This window comes from Pan troglodytes, chromosome 8, assembly GCF_028858775.2.
Source record: "Pan troglodytes isolate AG18354 chromosome 8, NHGRI_mPanTro3-v2.0_pri, whole genome shotgun sequence".
NCBI lineage: Eukaryota > Metazoa > Chordata > Mammalia > Primates > Hominidae > Pan > Pan troglodytes.
Genome location: NC_072406.2, coordinates 51,079,499 through 51,098,463, shown reverse-complemented (window position 1 = coordinate 51,098,463; position 18,965 = coordinate 51,079,499). Strand labels below are relative to the sequence as shown.

Sequence of the window (18,965 nt, the reverse complement as noted above, 5' to 3'; positions counted from 1 at the left end):
ACCGGATAGTGTTCACATGTAATCCTCCCTTTAAACATGTAGACAGAGAACATGACAAGGAAACGCAAAACAACAACTCCATGAAATCACTGAACAAAGCAGGATGTTCATCTTCTGATACTGTTAGCATTTTGTATATATTTACATGCACCTCTATGCACAAAGCTGCCCTTTTTGTTATAAATAATTTTTTGTCAAGTTCAAGCCTCTTGGTTGTCTTTGTCTGTCTCCTCTCTTCCATTCAAGTGGTACCTTCCGAGAATACACCACGGATTACCAAGCTATGTCTGCTTCCACCGGTGCCTTAAAAATATCCTTAAAAAGGAAATGTGATTTATCAAGATATCTGTCTTTCCCACAGTTCCTTCATTCATTTGTGCTGTCTCCTTTCCATGTGAACCTGTGGGACCAGTCAGAATGCCTTGCTCTAGTTCATAGCTTGTATCTGCAAAGATGCCAGTCTGTTATTACTACACACGGACACAGTTGCATTTTGCTTTAGGGTTTCTTTAGAGTGTGCATACTCCAAACTCACTGTTTACTTCCAGATGATCGGCACAGGATACTTTTCCTCTTTTTTTTTTTTTTTTTTTTTGAGATGGAGTCTCGCTCTGTCGTCCAGGCTGGAGTGCAGTGGCGCGATCTCAGCTCACTGCAAGCTCCGCCTCCCGGGTTCATGCCATTCTCCTGCCTCAGTCTCCCAAGTAGCTGGGACTACAGGCGCCTGCCACCACACCCAGCTAACTTTTTGTATTTTTAGTAGAGACAGGGTTTCACCGTGTTAGCCAGGATGATCTCAATCTCCTGACCTCGTGATCCGCCCACCTCGGCCTCCCAGAGTGCTGGGATTACAGGTGTGAGCCACCGCACCCAGCCTTTTGTTTTTTAAGGAGACAGAGTCTTACTCTGTCACCCAGGCTGGAGTGCAGTGGCATCACCATAGCTCACTGCAGTCTTGAACTCCTGGGCTCAAGCAATCCTTCAGATTGATTCTATTAACTGGGGTATTACAAATCTCTCTCCCAACCTCACCTCACATACACAGAGGCTGCATGCCCATACACACGCACTCATAATAGTCTCACAGTTTCCCCTGAAAATAATCTGACAAATGTCTTACGCAGCATTGGGACCATGCCGTTAGGTGTTCAGTTTGATTTTTTTCAATAGCGTCCCAACATATTCCTCATGTGCAGAGATGAGAGTGTAGCATGGCCAAATGCCAAATTTCCAAGAGACATTTTGTCTTCGTCCATTTGTGTGAACCATGGACTATAACAAACCACCTGAGACTAGGTCGTTTATAAACAATAGAAATTTACCTCTCACAGCTCTGGAGGCAGGAAGTCCAAGATGAAAGAGCCAGAAAGGTGAGTATCCGGTGAGCGCCAGGTCTCAGCTTCCAAGGCAGCCCCTCCTTGCTGTTTCCTCTTGAGGGGAGTGACACTGGGCCCTCACATGTCAGAAAGGGGAGGGGCAGAAAGGGTTCTAGCGTGTTCTCTCCAGCTGGCTCCTAAGATCACTAATCGTTCATGAGGTAGAGCTCTCATGACCTTACCACCTCCCAAAGGCCAAACCTTTGCAAGCTATTGCACTGAGGATTCAGTTTCAACATGACTTGTTTTTTGTTTTGTTTTGTTTTGTTTTGAGACGGTCTTGCTCTCTTGCCCAAGCTGGAGTGCAGTGGCACCAACTTGGCTCACTGCAACCTCTGCCTCCTGGGTTCAAGCGATTCTCCTGCTTCAGCCTCCCAACTACCTGGGATTACAGGCACGACCATGCCCAGCTAATTTTTGTAGTTTTAGTAGAGACCGGGTTTCACCATGTTGGCCAGGCTGGTCTTGAACTCCTGACCTCAAGTGATCCTGCCGCCCCGGCCTACCAAAATGCTGGGATTTGTGCTCGGCCTCCCAGAGTGCTGGGATTTGTTGAGCCACTGCACCCAGCCTCAACATGACTTTTGGAGGGGGCACAAACACTAAAAGCATATTGGATGTCACAGTCACTCTCCCTATGTTCAAGGTAAGGTCATGTAGTCTGTGGCCCAGGTGTAGGCCATCAGGCCCCATGATTGCAAGGTTCACCCTGTGGCATGCTGGCAAGCAGCAATGCCAGGCCACGCTCAGGCACATTGGCAAGGGGTTTTGCATTGGAAGGGCAGGAGAGTTACTTCCTCTGGTAATCTGGGGAGAACTGGTATCTTTTTCTCTTCTCATCAGCACCTGGACCATGGGCCACCATGCATGTGCATCTTGACACTCTTAGGGGTCAGGAAAGCATGTGTGGTGGCAGCAAGTGAAGGAGCAGCACAGGAAAGGGGTGTAGGTACTACCCATCCTGAATGCCTCATTAGGCAACTGGAGGGCCACACTCACCTCCCTCAGTTGTCTCCTGCCTTTCCACAAACCTCACAATAGGCCATCTGCATGCACAAGCCAGGGGTGTGCAGTAACAAACAATAGTCTATAGGGATGTTCCATGCAGCCAGTGATGATAATCAGAGAGCTCCAGCCAGACCTTTGGAAAGTGGGGCTCAAATGCTGATCAGTTCGTCACTGTACAGTGACTGTCAAGTGCTGTACAGTGTGGTCACTACCTGTACAGGTGGGAGCCTCAGAGACCACCTGCCAAACAGGCTGAGCCCAAGTCAAGTCATGAAGGGATACAGCCAATGGGTGAGCACTCTTGTCCTGTGCACAACAGCATTTTAGAATGGGAAGAGATGGGACACTCACCTCCCCCAAGAAAAGTGCATTACAGCACAGGCCAAGTGCAAACCTGCCAGCAACTGGTGGTTCTGTCCAAGAAGCCTTTGCCATAATATGGAACCTGTCAGTTAGCTAAGAGCAGTTAGTTAAAATTGGACTGGATGACCCTGGCTTCGGATGGGCCATCCTGTTTATGCCAATGGTTGTAACTGGTTCCTTTTCACCCTGATGGTGAAGGAAGGATCCCCACCCCAATGCTATAGAAAGGTTGAACACTGAACACCTGACACTGGACAGATAAGATCTAGGTGAGTTTGTCAGTCACACCAACTCTCAGAAAGGTGAGAAGGACACCACATGCTGGGCAGAGCCACACAGGGTTCGACTAGGGAGCAGAGTGGAAAAGGAGGGGTTGTGGCGAGCAGCTGTATTATCCAGAGTACAGTGACCCCTGTTTGCTGTGGGAGGATGTGAGGGGTTTGGTGAATAATTCCAAGAGCTGGCAGGGAAGCAAATCTTACTACTTAGGAATAAGCAGGAATTGTGCCTGGCCCCCCTGACAAGGAGGACTGTCTGCTAAGTTACCTCACCTGTGGAAGCAGAGTGGGGATGGAAATTAGGTTAGGTCATTTGAGGCCCTATTGGCTTCAGATGTCAAGAGAACCAAAAATACTAGTCCTTAATTTCAGGTCACAGTTACCATAATTTAAAATATATTAAGGACGTACAAAAGCAATTCAATTGTTCATTAATGATGATTTACATGTTCAGTCAGAAACATACAACTGACAAAAGAACACCTTAGTACAGAAACAAGATGTTCCTCAGGGTTGGTTGGTTGGTTATTTATTTACTTGATACACTTCATTTTTTAGAGTAGCTTTAGGGTTACAGAAAGTTGAGCAAAAAGTATAGAGAATTCTCATATAACCCTTTCCCCTCCCATCTTCCACAGGCTCCCCAATCATTAACATCTTGCATCATTATGGTTCATTTGTTACAATTAATGAGCCAACAGTGATACATTATTATTAACTGAAGTCCAGAGTTGACATTAGGGTTTACTCTGTGTTTTCCGTTCACTGTTTTCCATTCTCTGCGTTTTGACAAATTACAGTACCCTAGAGAGTACTTTCACTGCCCTAAAAATCACCTCTCTACCTGCCATCCCTCCTTTCCCCTCAACTCTCAGCAACCACTGGTCCTTTCACTGGCTCAACAGTTTTGCCTCTCCCAAAATGTCATATAATTGCAATCATACAAAATAGAAAGCCTTTTCAGATTGGTTTTCACTTAACAATAAGCATTTAGGGTTTCTCCGCGTCTTTTAATGACTTGATGTCCAATTCCTTTTTATCATCTACCTGAGGACTGTATCCTGCAATCCTGCTGTAATTGCTTATTAATGTCAGCAGGGTTTTTGTTATTTAGAATTCTCTACAAAGACAATCATGTTACTTGTGAACAAAGTTGTATTTCATCCTTTCAAATCTATGTGCATTTTATTTCCTTTTTTTTTTTTTAACACTGCATTAGATAGCACTTCCAGTACAATGCTGAAAAGCAGTGGTGTGGTGTTCCTTGCCATGTTCCTGATCTTAGTAGGAAAGTGTCTAGTTGGAAACATCAAGGATGATGTTAGCTGTAGGGTTTTTTGTAGTATGTTCTTTACCAACTTGAGTAAGTTCTCCTGTATTCCTTCTGTGTTGAGAGGTTTTAACATGAATGGATATTGGATTTTGTCAAATGCTTTTTCTGTACCTATTGATATGATCGTATTTCATCTTTGAGCAGCTAATGCATGCAACGGATTACACTGAATATCAAATGTTGAACAAGCCTTGCATTCCTGATTTGCTAATATTTTGAGGATTTCTGCATCTGTGTTCAATGGAAATATTGATCTGTAGTTTTCCTTTCTTGTAATATCTTTGCCTGGTTTTGCTATTAGGGTAATACTGGCCTCACAAAATGAGTTGGGAAGTGTTATCTCTGCTTTTATTTTCTGAAAGAGATGGTAGAGACTTGGTATCATTTCTACCTTAAGTATCTCAAAAACACATCAGTGAACCCAGTTGGTCCTGGCACTTTGTTTTGGAAAGTTTCATTATTATTTTTTGAGATGGAGTCTCATTCTGTCACCCAGGCTGCAGTACAGTGGCACAATCTCGGCTCACTGCAACATCCACCTCCCAGGTTCAAGTGATTCTTCTGCCTCAGCCTCCTGAGTAGCTTCGACTACACACGCATGCCACCATGCCCAGCTAATTTTTTGTATTTTTAGTAGAGAGGGGGTTTCACCATGTTGACCAGGCTGGTCTCGAACTCCTGACCTTGTGATCCACCCGCCTCAGCCTCCCAAAGTGCTGGGATTACAGGCGTGAACCACTGCACCCGGCCTTGGAAGGTTATTAATTACTGCTTTGGTTTAATAGATATATATGCCTATTGAGGTCTATCTTGTGTGAGCTTTGAGAGAATGCGTCTTGCAAGGAATTGGTCCATTTTAGCTAAGTTATCAAATTTATGGACAGAGTTGTCCATGTTTCTTTCTAATCCTTTTGGTGACCATAGGATTAGCTGTGATGGCCTCTTTCATTTTTGGTATTAGCAATATTTGTCTTCTGTTGGTTCTTAAGCTAGCTAAAGGTTTATCAATTTTACTGACCTTTTCAAGGAACCAGTTTTGGGTTTTATCGATTTTCTCTTTTCAATTTCAATGATTTTTACTCTAACGTTTTTTCAGGTTACTTTGGATTTAATTTGCTCTTCTTTTTCTAGTTTCCTAAAGTGGAAGCTTAGATTACTTGTGTAATCTAGGATCACCAGACTGTATAATCTTAGATTATTTGTATGATCTGATCATGTAATATAGTGTACAATCTTCACACTGTCAATAAAAGCCCCACACCAGCTTGATTCTGGTTCTGCTCCAGCTTCAACCCTCCTCTTCATATTCTCAAAAGTCTGAGGGCCCAGATCCCTGTCTGGGGACAATGAGCCTTGAAATGACAGTCCAACAGCCCTGGGCAGCCCTGGGCTGTATGTGTGGGCCTTTCCAGGGCCCTGTCTTGGAGAGCAGCTGCTTAAAGAAAATTTGGACTATCACTTATGCTGAAGGCTGGAATGTTCACATATGTACCCTAGGCACTTCATGGCATGGCATGAGCCACAGGTAGGAAGAGAAAGGGAGTAACATGGAGGCAAGCCTAGATCTTCACATGTACAGGATAGATTTTTTTTAGATAATTTGTTATTTTGATTTATACCTTTTAAATGGATAAACATTAGCTCTGTGGGTCTCCTTTTAAATTGTTTCAGGACATGACAAATATCTGGGATGGGCCTGATAATGTAACCACTACTAAACTAGGATACCTACTTCCTATTCACAATTACGTTAAATTCCATTATGCATATGAAACACACGATTTATATCACATACCACTTATACATATGTAAGTCTTTTGAACTTCAGGGATAATTCGCAGATGTGCTTAATGCTATTGCCCTGATTATTCAATTTATCTGTGCTTTAAAAAAACTTCATAGTCAAGTGGATGCAAGGGATAGGGTTGCAGGAAGCGTGTGGTTATTAATACAAAAAGGGAACTACTTGAGGCTAAATCCTTTGTAATCCTGATACAGTACAGATCTCAGATTCCTTTTCAGTTCTGTAAACTAATCGTGTTGATGGTTACTCAAATGTAAAAGTGGTAAAAGTTTGATATAACCACACACACACACATACACGTACACACACACACAGAGTGCATGCAAACCATAGTAAAATCTGACTAAGTCTGTATCTACCAGCAAGGTAACATCGATTTCTTGGACTTGACCATATACTATGATTATACATTATCCTTAGAGGAAGTTTGGTGAAGTGTACATGGGAATTCTCTCTACTCATTAAACTTCTTGTGAGGTTATTTTAATTATTACCTTTTTTTAAGTTCTTAAAGCTTTACATTCCACAATATACATCTATAAATTATTGTTAGGTGCCCTAAAAACTATTATGGCATCAAACTCAAAACATAACTTGTCGTATTTTATTTCTAAGCAAAATTTTCACTTTAGATTTCTTAAATTGACAATTTTCTCCTCGGCGTAAATTCTAACATAATCTTATTTGCATTTTTTCCAAAAACTTTCACAAATTCAAAAAAATCTGTAAGGTGTTATGCCCGTATTAACCATCTGATATTACATAGAATATCACTTCCTAACAAAAGCTGTCCTATAATTGTTGTAGTCTATGGGTTTATCCCCTACTATTACTTTGGAGTAACATAAGGCGAGTTTGTGGATAGTTACTGAACATTCAGGATGTCATCAGGGCTTTCTCCATAGTGTGAATACTCTGAGGCATTATGGAGGCTGACTTGTGGCTGGAAATTTCTAATATCCATTTCATTCACAAGGTTTTCTCCTATATGTCTTCTCTGATGTACAATGAGATTTGACTTTTGAGAGAAAGTTTTCCTGCATGTGTTACATTCATAGGGCTTTTCCCCTGTATGTGATCTCTGATGTTGAGCAAGTTCTGATTTACGGTAAAAGATTTTTCCACATTCATTACATTGACAAGATTTCTCTCCTGTGTGAGCCCTGTGATGTACTGTGAGTGATGATTTGTGCCTGAAGAATTTCCCACATTCATTGCATTCATAGGGTTTCTCCCCCGTGTGCTTTCTCTCATGGAAAATAAGTCCTGACTTTACACAGAAAGATTTTCCACATTCATTACATTTATAGGGCTTTTCTTGTGTATGGGTTCTCTGATGTACAATTAGAGCTGACTTATGGCAGAAAGCTTTTCCACACTCATTACATTTATAGGGTTTCTCCCCTATGTGAATTCTCTGATGCTGAGTGAGTTGTGACTTCTGGTAGAAGGTTTTTCCACATTCATTACATTCATAGGGTTTCTCCCCTGTATGTGTTCTATTATGTTTAGTTAGGTATGATTTATTGTAAAATATTTTTCCACATTCATGACATTCGTAGGGTTTCTCCCCTGTGTGTGTTCTATAATGTTGAGAGAGGGTTGACTTATGGCTAAAGAATTTCCCACATTCGGGACATGCAAAGGGTTTCTCCCCTGTGTGTGTTCTCTGATGTACTGTGAGGTCTGACTTCAAGCAGAAGGTTTTCCCACATTCATAACATTCATAAGGTTTCCACCCTGTATGAATTATCTGATGCCTGGTGAGTAATGACTTGTGGTAGAAAGTTTTCCCACATGCATTACATTCATAAGATTTATCTCCTATGTGAATTCTCTGATGCTGTGTAAGATTTGACTTTTCACTAAAGGATTTCCCACACTCAAGACATTCAAAAGGTTTCTCACCTGTGTGAGTTCTCTGGTGTACTTTAAGGTGTGAAGTCACACGGAAGGATTTTCCACATTCATAACATTCATAGGGTTTCAGCCCTGTGTGTGTTCTCTGATGTTTAGTGAGGTCAGATTTCTGGCAAAAAGTTTTCCCACACGCATTACATTGATAGGGTTTCTCCCCTGTATGTGTTCTCTGGTGTAATGTGAGGGCTGACTTATGGCTAAAGGCTTTCCCACATTCATTGCATTCAAAAGGTTTCTCCCCTGTGTGTGATCTTTGATGTTTAGTGAGGTTTGACTTATCCCAGAAAGCTTTTTCACATTCATTACATTGAAAGGGTTTCTCTCCTGTGTGCACCCTCTGATGCCGAGTGAGATGTGACTTCTCCCAGAAAGCTTTCCCACATTCATTACATTCAAAGTGTTTCTCTCCTTTATCACCTTTCTGAAGGTGTGACAGACACAATTTCCTCCTGAAATTATTCCCACTTTCACCACAATCATAGTGTTTCATAGATACCCCATGTTTAGAAACGGTGGACTTCACACATAAGAACTTCTCACAATCACTAAATTCATAGTGATTGTCCTTTGATGGAGATATCTGACGGAACAAGAGGGATGAACTATCACACAAAGTTCTCCCAAATTCATTATAATCACAGTTATTCTCTTCTGCGATCTCTCTCTTCTGTGTATTGAATACTGCCTTTTCAAGGAGGGTTTCCTGACATATACTGTATTCAAAATTGTGCTCTAAAGTTTGAATCTTCTCATGCTGCAAAGTCTCCTCATGATGACTCAGTGTGTTCCTATTTTTCAAAACTTCATTTTTCTCTTGAGTATGAGTTTCATCATGCTTAATATTGAGTAACAATTTCCCACAGGCATTAAATTCATCAGACTTTTTTCCTAAATAGTTTATCTTACTGATAACCAATTCTGAAACAGTGTTGAAACTCATTCCACATGAATCACACTGACAGAACATTTTTCTGGAAGGAAAAGAGCTTACGTCCACATTAAATGGTATTCCTATTACATCACCTTGTTCCTTAGTCAGCATTTCATTATTGATGAATACAACTTCCCACAAATGTTTAGATTGGTTTTCTTGGCTCCTCTCTTTCAGGTGATCAGCTGTCCAGACTTCTAGAAACAAGCAAAATTAATCTTACCATATAAATACCAAAACATTTCTTAGGGAATGAAATCGCTATACAAATGCCCCATGTTGTAGCTGACTGGTTTTTTGGCCAGTTTCCAGAGATGAACATAATTGCAAGTGCATATTTTTTGTATTTCATGGGTTTGGGGTGAAAAAACAAAAACAAAAACCAGAAACAAAAGTCCTAGGCTAGTGGAAAAACAGAGAGGAATTTAACTATTGAATGCACACATTTGGTTTCTAGTGTAAGAAGAATAATAGCAACTGCTTACATCTGCATTTCCCCATGCATCCCCCCAAAGAATTATAAAGGTCACCATAAGTGGAGCAAATAACACTATCTATAACAATCCATGACTTTAACATAACTAGGAGATGGAGAATATTACTAATTTCAAATCACCACTAAGCAACAGATACTCAAATACAGCAAAAAGTGACAGCCCATGCCTACAAAGAGAGTCAGCCAGAGACTGTGGTGATTACATGGAATAGAGGAGACACACAGCCCAGAGAGGATGAAACACAAAACTACTCCCAGAAAGGGAAAGTTTCACTATGAGTGGGAAAATACTCAGAAGATGTCTGAGTTCACGTAGATTAAAGCTCAGGTTAGCGGGAAATCCAAGAGAAGAGACTTGGACTGTATGCAAACTAAAGAGGCGAAGGGTAATCAAACTCAGGAAAGAAGTTGTAAAGAGGACAGAGTAATCACAGAAAATAAGACTTGTAATTCAAGTCTTATTAAGACTTATTAAAGACATTCCTTATTAAGGAATCTGTTATGGACTAAACTGTGCCCCTCAAAAATGTGTATGTTAAAACCCCAACCTCCAGTGTGACTGTATTTGAAGATGGGGACTTTAAGGAGATTAACTAAGGTTAAATGAGGTCATAAGGGTAAGACACAAATACAATGGCATTGGTGTCCTTATAAGAAGAAGAGGATACTGGAAAGCACATGCATGAGCTCTCTTTCTCCCCCAACCCACCACCCCCAACCACTGGTCATATGCACAGAGAAAAGGCTGTGTGAGGACACCAGAAGAAAATGCCATCTGCAAGCCAAGGAGTGAGACCTAACCAGAAACCAACCCTGCTGGCACCTTGACTTTAGACTTCCAGCCTCCACAATTGTGAGAAAATTTATTTAAGCTACCCAGTCTGTTGAATTTTGTTACAGCAGCCTGAGTAAACTGATACAGAGCCAAAGGGGAAACTACACTTGACTGAAACTTGAATAAACAGCATTGCAAAGGAGAATGAAACAAGAAAAAGAAGCAGCAATAATTTTAAAAGAGTAAGAAAAAAGAAAATTGGATCAGAAAGAAAGTTCTGGATAAAGACGGTCTACAATTAAATAAATAAATAAAATTATATATGTTATTGCAGTCCTTAAAGAAGAAAAAACAACAGAATAAATCTAATATTAAAAAGTATAATCTAAGAAAACTGTCCAAAAATAAAAGACCTGATCCACATATTCAAAGGAACCATCATGAACCTGGGAAAAATGTTCAGCAACAGTTTTCTCCAAAACATATCTTAATAAAACTACTAGATGTGAAAATTGAAGAAAAAGTACTCTGGACAAAAAGACCAAGTCTCAGCAAACTTTTACTTTGAGTCTTGAAATCAGGTAATCCTATCCATACAACTCAGCTTTTATTTTTCAAAGTTTTAGTTATTCTAGTTCCTGTGTACTTCCACATAAAGTTTAGAATTACGTACTCAATTACTACAAGAAATCCTGCTAATTACTACATGGAATTATATTATTTTGAATCTATAAGTCATGTTAACGACAAAACATGTTAGCAATATTGAGCTTTCTGACATAAGCAGGGAGTTCCACTTGTTTAGGTCTTCAATTTCTCTCTGCAGTGGGTTATTGTTTCTAGTGTGGTCTTTCACATCTTTTGCCAGACATAGCTGCAAAAAAAATATTTTTGATACTATTGCAAATGGAACTTTTAAAAATTTCAAGTTCCAATTGATCACTGCTAATATATAGAAGTAAAATTCATTTTTATATATTATTCTCCTGCCACCTAGCTACACTTAATAATTATAGTCATTATTTTTCCCATTCTTTTTCTTGGGTGACTCCACTAGATTTCCTACATAGATAATCATATCTTTTGTGAATAAAGACATTTCTACTTCTTTTCTATTCTAATCTCCTTTCTTTTTCTTCCCTGGTTATACTAGGTAGTATATATTACACTATCAAGTATGGGTGGACATCCTTGTCATGTTCCTGATATTGGAAAGAAATCATTCTGTTGTTCACAATTATATACAATGTCAATTGTACATTTTCTATAGATGACTTTTATCAGATTAAAGAAAGTTATCTTCTATTCTTCATTTGAGAGTTTTAATCAGAAATGGATGCTAAATTTTGTCAAATGCCTTGTCTGCATATATTGAAATGGTCACATGGATTTGACTTTTTTTCTGTTTTTTTCTTTTTAATACAGGGCAGAGATGACTACATAATTGATGGGGCCAGTGCAAAATAAAAATGTGAGGCAGTTACTCAGAATGTATAAAAAGAAGTATAGTAAAAGGTAAAATAAATTATGCTTTTTTCTTTTAATATATTTTATTACTTGTAAAATGTAATAGGTATAATCGTAATATATAATAACAAATTTACAAATCACAAAAAAGTTTTGTTGTAATAACTTTAAATGATACAATAATTACTAATAGTTTTTAAAATGATATCTTGATTGATCATAAGATTTTCTGGCCCTCTTTTTGCAAATTCATTTAAGTCATCAAAATTTATATTTTTAGCAACTTTATTTTCAATATATAATTGAAAGTAACATGTATTCTTGGCAAATGCAAGGTAAGTAATTTTTGCTCATTTTTAATTTTGAGAAGGTTGATTTTTCAGCTGATGCGATCATTAGGAACCTGTTGGTTCTTTATACGTTGTGACAATATGGGTTAAATTTCTGATTTCTGATACATTATTGCACAATAAAAGTTAAAAAAATACAAGTTTCAGTATATATAAAGACTGGAGTAGCAGTTCTCTGAAATTAATTCTTCGTGAATATTAGTTTTGTACAAAGCAGAATTCAATTTTACATGTAAATTTATACAATGGCATTTTAATGTTTCCTCTGACATTTCCTACATCTTGTACAAGAAACCAAAAATGGCTTCATGATTTGCACATATAACTGGAAACACCTGTTTATGCAGTGTATTGCTGTATTTTCAAATGTAAAAAAAAAACAAACTATTTTTAAAATTGACTTCTTTGTTAATACTTGATTCATCCAAAATTTTATATGAAAATCATGTTCTCTCCCATCAAATGAAATTCCTATTTCTAAGCCTGTGGATATTTGCTTTGCAATGTTGCAGCAGTTCTTAAGACCAGAGAATCTACACTCCAAAGAATTCTAGGAACTGCCTAGTGTGCCTTAACACAATGTCCACAAGTATGCTTTTATTTTCTAATACTTTACTGACAATGGTGACTGCCTGAAAGCTGGAAGTTACTGCCCCAGTATTCAGCCCAGAAAATTAGTATTTCCTAAGAATGTCAGAGGGACAGGCTCAGGGGAGAGACAAGCAAGCCAGCCTCACACTGCGGGTCCTCTCTGGGGTGCAACTGTTTTTGAGTTTGCTGCTGCTGCAACCAATGCAGACAAAGGTCATGGCCCTGGCTACCCACACACAATTCCAGGACACTCCCAGGCCATACTACACAGACCAACAGCTTAGTAGGGCACTGCCTCTCAAGTATCCTGTCTACTTGCACACATAGTCCAGTGTCCATCAGACTTTACATACAAATCACAAGTTCAAAGATAAAACTGTGAAGAACTTCAAGATGGCAACAACAGGGCATTAAGCCAAGTACAGGATCCCTTCTTACAAGAGTGCAGCAACATGTGACTGCACAGGTCACCTAGCTATGAAGTTGGCCTAGACACAGGGAATTACACTGACTGCTTTTCAAATGTTGAAAAAGCCTGCCAGGGATTAGCCACATTTGGTCATGAGGTATTAATAACCATGTTATACACCACTGGTTTCCAATCCCTAGAGTTTTTGAATTTATGTTCATGAAGGACACTGGTCTATAGCTTTCTTTCCTTGCAGTGTCTTTGTCTCGTTTTGTTATTAGGGCAATGCTGGACTCAAAGAATTATTTAGGAAGTATTCCCTCTTCTTGAATTTTCTGGAAAAGTCTGTATAGAAGTGGTACTATTAATTGTTTGCTGGAATTCACTACTGAAGCATCTGGGGACCTGGGGTTTTCTTTGTGGAAAGGTTATCTATTTGTTTTGAAGTAAGCAGTAGTAGCTGTTTATTTGAAGGAAACTGTTCATCAAAATCGTCAAATTGATAACTTACAGATATAGTATTTCCTCACTTCCTTCATGATATCTATAGAATCTTCAGTGATTCATCATTCTTATTTTTGATATTGATAATCTGTTCCACCTAGAAGTTTATCCATTTTATCGATCTTCTCAATGAAACAGCTTTCGGTTTCACTGATTTTCTCAACTGTTTTTCTGGTTCTACAGATTATATTGTTCTCCATTTTGTTTTTTGCTATTTCCTTTCTTCCTCTACTGTATGGATTTGTCTTCTTTTCTACATTCTCAAAGTGGAAGTAGCTAAGACCATTGATTTAGACCTTTCTTCTTATCCAACACAAGTTAAACTTCATACATGTGTATATTAGATATATACATATACATAAATACATACACATATGAAATTCCCTATATGTGAAATTTACACATTAATATACATTACACATAATACATTATATCCCATATATGAGAAACTTCATATATGCATTTACATATGGTAGATATATACGCACATAATACAAACACACACAATGCGTACTTGTGTTGCCTAAGAAAGATCTCAAATCAATGACCTCAGGTGCTTCCACCTTAAAAAGCTAGAAAAAAGCAAATTAAACCCAAAAGTAAGTAGAAAAAAGGAGTAAGGATCAAAATGGAAAACAATGAAGTCAATGAGTATTATAGGTATTTTATATTTGCTATACCTAAATTTCCTATATGTAAATTTCCCATAAATTCTGTTTTCATTAACCCAAAGTTCAAAATACTTTCTAATTTCCCCTTTGAACTCTTCTTTGAAGAATCCATTATGTAGAAGTATATTCAGTTTCCAACTATTAGGGATTTTATAGATAGTTCTGTTATTGATTTTTAACTAAATTTAAACCCCTTATGGTGGGAGAAAATACTCTATATGACTTCAATCCTTTTACATTTATTAAGATTTGCTTTATAATCAAGAATGTGATTTACCTTTGTTAATATATTCATTCATCTGCCCTTGAAAAGAATGTATATTCCACTGTTTTATTTGGGGAGGAGGGTGCAGAAGATATTTTATAAATGTCAATTAAGTTATTTAGGGTTAAGTCTATTATATCTTTGCTCCTTTTCCTTTTCCTGTTTTATCAATTATTCAAAGGATGCTAAAACCCCTGATTATAACTGTGGATCTATTTCTCCTTCCAGGTCTATCAGATTTTGCTTCAAATATTTTGTAAATCCATTACTAACCTAAAGCTTAGGATTGTTAAATCCTCTCGATGAATGGATCTCTATCAATATGAAAAAAATCTTTATCACTGGTATTCCTGGCTCTGAAAGCTATTTCATCTGACTGTCACATCACTGCAGCCTTGTGAATAATTTTACCATTCTATATCTTTTCCCATTCTTTTTGTTTATCTGTCTTTGAATCTAACATGTTTCCTTTGTAGGCAGCATGACTGGATCTTACTTTTATTTATCTTATCAAGAAATCTCTACCTTTAAATGGGGTGTTTTAGACCATTTATATTTTCTGTGATCATCAATGTTTATAAAAGCTTTTGCAGTGTACTTTTCAGAAATAGTACATATATGGATCTTCCAATAGTATATACTTTACTTCTTTTTCACAGCCTTTTTAGGCTATGATAGTCATATATTTTAAATATGTTATAAACCCCACAATACATTTGATGTTATTTTTGTATAAAGTCAATATACTTAGAGATTTACATGAAGAAAAATATCTTGTATACATATCCAAGTAGTCAATATTTCCTGTCCTTCATCCCCCTAGGTAGATCCAGATTTCCATCAGACATCAGAACACCTCTTGTGGTGCAGGTCTGCTGGAGAGGAAATCTTTCAGCTTTGTTTAACTGGAATGTCCTTATTTCTTCACTGTTTCTTATAGCTATTTTTACTGAGTATATAACTCTACGTTAAGTTTTTTTGCTTTTAAAACTAAAAATAATGTTCTACTCTTTTCTCTGTTGCCTCATTTAAGGAGAAATCTGCTATCAACCTTACCTTTGTTCCTCCATAAAACATGTCCTTTGTCTCTGACTGATTTGAGGATTTCATTTTAACACTGATTTAGAGCATTCTGGTTATGACTCATGTGGCTTAGTGTAGTTTTCTTCATGCCTCTTGTGCTCAGGGTTTGATGAGCTTCTTAGATCAGTAAGTTCCCATCACATTTGGACATTTTTTCATCATCTCAAAATATTGTTTTCTGTTCTTTTCCCACTTTCCTTTTACAGACTCCAATTCCATCTGTGTTAGAGACTACTTGAAGTTCTCTTAAAGCTCACAGGGGCTTGCTTTTTTTTTTTTTTTTTGAGACAGAGTCTTGCTCTATTGCCAGGCTGGAGTGCAGTGGTGCAATCTCGGCTCACTGCAACCTCCGCCTCCCATGTACAATGATTCTCCTGCCTCAGCCTCCCGAGTAGCTGGGACTACAGGCGCCTGCCACCACGCACAGCTAATTTTGTACTTTTAGTAGAGACGGGGTTTCACCATGTTGGCCAACATAGTCTCGATCTCTTGACCTCGTGATCCATAGGCCTCGGCCTCCCAAAGTGCTGGGATTGCAGGAGTGAGCCACCACACCCAGCCCAAGGGCTTGCTTATTTTTCACATATGTTTTTTCTCTGTTTCATTTGGATGGCTTCTATTACTATGTTAAGTTCAGTAATCTTTTTCTTCTGCAATGTTTAAACTGCCATTAGTTGTTGCCCTATGTGTTATTCTTTTTTTTTTTTTTTTTTTTTTTGGCGGCGGGGGGGGGAGACGGTCTCACTCCATCACCCAGGCTGCAGTGCAGAGGTGCAATCTTGGCTCACTGAAACATCACCTCTCAGGCTCAAGTGATCTTCCCACCTCAGCCTCCCAAGTAGCTAGGACCACAGGCATGCACCACCAAACCCAGCTAATTTTTTTGCTGTTGCATTTTTGGTACAGACAAGGTTTCACCATGTTGCCCAGGCTGGTCTCAAACTCCTGAGCTCAGGAGATCCTTCCCTTGGCCTGCCAAAGTGCTGGGATTATAGGCCTGAGACAACAATGGCTGGCCATGTATTTCTCATGTCAAGCATTATAGTTTTCATTTCTAGAAAAATGATTTCTATCTTTTCTGTTATACTGAATTTTGATTTTTTTTTTAAATCTTCCGTGTCTCTACTTAAGTTTTAGAACATATGGAATCCAATTATAATACTATTTTCAATGAACTTGTCAGTTAATTCTAATATCTATGGCAATTCTGAGTCCATTTCAATTTCCTGGTTAGTCTCTTTGAGAAAGCTCATGTTTTCCCACATGTCTGTAAGTCCGGTAATATTTCAATGGACAGAAGACTGAGAGTTTTACTTGTTTGGATGCTGGGTCCTTTTGGCTTCCTATAAGTATTTTTGTGCTTTTTTCTAGGATGCACTTAAGTCACTTGGAAACAATGTGACAGTTTCAGGTCTTGCTTTTATGATTTGTTAGGCAAATCTGGAGCAGTGCTCAGTTTGGGGCACATTACTCCTCACCACGGAGAAAAGACCTTTCTGAACACTCTACCCAATACTCTGAATTACGAGTTTTTCTACTCTGGCTGGCAGGATCAGTCCTTTTCCAGGCCCTATGTGAGTATTGTGTACTGTTCCCTTTGATTCTTTTCAAAAGTTATTTCACTCATTTCCTCATATACATGAGCCGATTAGTACTTTGCTGAACATTCATGGAGGCCCCTTTACAGATCTCCAGACCTCTCTCTGTGTGCATCTATCTCCTGCAAGCCACCAGTGCTCCTCAACCCCTACAGCTTCATATTCTAGAAAAGAACTGCCAAAAGGCCTTGAGCCAGCTTCCTCCACCACCCCAATTAAAATATCCAGCCCAGTCATGGCAGTCTGAGAATAGCGGAGTACAATGCCCACCTAGGTCATTGAGAAGAGATTCCAAAAGAAACCAAGAAGACCAGAGACTACTGCCCCAACCCAGATCCCTGATCATAAAGCACAGTATCACTCACCCAGAGAAAAGCAAAACACTGCTGTAGCCTCTAGATCCTGAATAATGGAGCAGGACTCTCACCTAGGGCCAGCTGTAAGGACAGAGAGTTCCCAAACTCTCCTCCAGAAAACTCACTTTGTTCAGAGCAGAGTGTGGGTGAGTGCAAGCGTAAGGTCACCCTCAAAAAGAATGGAAATTCAATGATAACCAATTAAGAAGAGGGTGGCAGTTCTATGACAGCAACAAGCTAAACCACAGACCAACTGAAAGTTTACTGGAGAGAGCAAGGGAAAGAGATGGCTAAGAAGAGACATCCAGGGCAATTAGATGTGTTCCTATCTACCAGAAACACTCATACAAACACATACACAGATTTTCTACAGTAATGATTTTTAAATTTATGTTTTCTAGGAGGTGACTTTCAGAATGGCAACATAAAAAGCAAACTCAAAGCCTCAAAGACAACCCTCTAGAAGGAACCCAAATTTAACAAGAGCAAACTAAGAGCAACACATGGTCCAGGACAGTGTTGAAAACAATAGAGCAATACGTCAGCAATCAGTAGCGGCTATCAGCAAAGTATAACAGCAACAGAGGCAGACAGGCTAACACAGCAATCACAGAAAGAGACACTCAAAGAGAGCACTGTTAACACCACTGCCATCCCAAAGATAGTGTGCATTTCCAAGGAGGAGCCCTCTGACAAGCAACATCAGTGAGAACCCAATGGGAGTGAAAAAGCTTCTCTCAAATAGTACAGTCAAGTCACCTAAATAAATAACAACAAGCCCTAGAGAGAATAGAGGAACCAGTATCTAGAGGAAGCACAAAGTATTCTCTAAAATGTCTATACTTCAACAAAAAAATTACAAGACATACAAAGAAACAGGAGACTGTCACCTATATACAGGAAAAACAACAGGCAACAGCAACTGCCCTTGAGAAGACCCAGCTATCAGACTTAGCTGACCTCAAAGCAGCTATTATAAATATGTTCGGGCCAGACACAGTGGCTCACATCTGTAATCCCAGTACTTTGGGAGGTCGAGGCAAGTGGGTCACCTGAGGTCAGGAGTTCAAGATCAACCTGGTCAACATGGTGAAACCCTGTCTCTACTAAAAACACAAAAATTAGCTGGGCGTGGTGGCAGGCACTTGTAATCCCAGCTACTCTGGAGGCTGAAGCAAGAGAATGACTTGAACCTGGGAGGCGGAGGCTGCAGTGAGCTGAGATCATGCCTCTGAACTCCAGCCTGGGTGACAGAGCGAGACTGTCAAAATAAAAAATAAAAATAAATATGTTCATAAGGAAACACTACTTAGAAAAGGGAGTATGATGATGCCTCATCAAACAGAAAATATCAATAAGAAGACAGAAAAGAATACAATGAAAATTC

General features: G+C 39.0%; 1 protein-coding gene across 32 annotated transcripts in view; it reads right to left on the bottom strand.

The window, feature by feature from the left end:
• Window positions 1-5,431: 5,431 nt before the first annotated feature.
• ZNF33A (zinc finger protein 33A) overlaps window positions 5,432-18,965 on the bottom strand; it is a 45,067-nt gene continuing 31,533 nt past the window's right edge. For 20 of the 32 annotated variants that reach the window (XM_009458305.5, XM_009458298.5, XM_009458295.5 and 17 more), the window contains one exon: window positions 5,432-9,210. In XM_009458305.5, the coding sequence (XP_009456580.1) occupies window positions 7,028-9,210 (2,183 nt within the window). In that variant the 3' untranslated portion in view covers window positions 5,432-7,027. The remainder of the gene's footprint in view (window positions 9,211-18,965) is intronic. The other 12 variants (XM_063781676.1, XM_063781669.1, XM_063781679.1 and 9 more) reach the window with 1 other exon arrangement.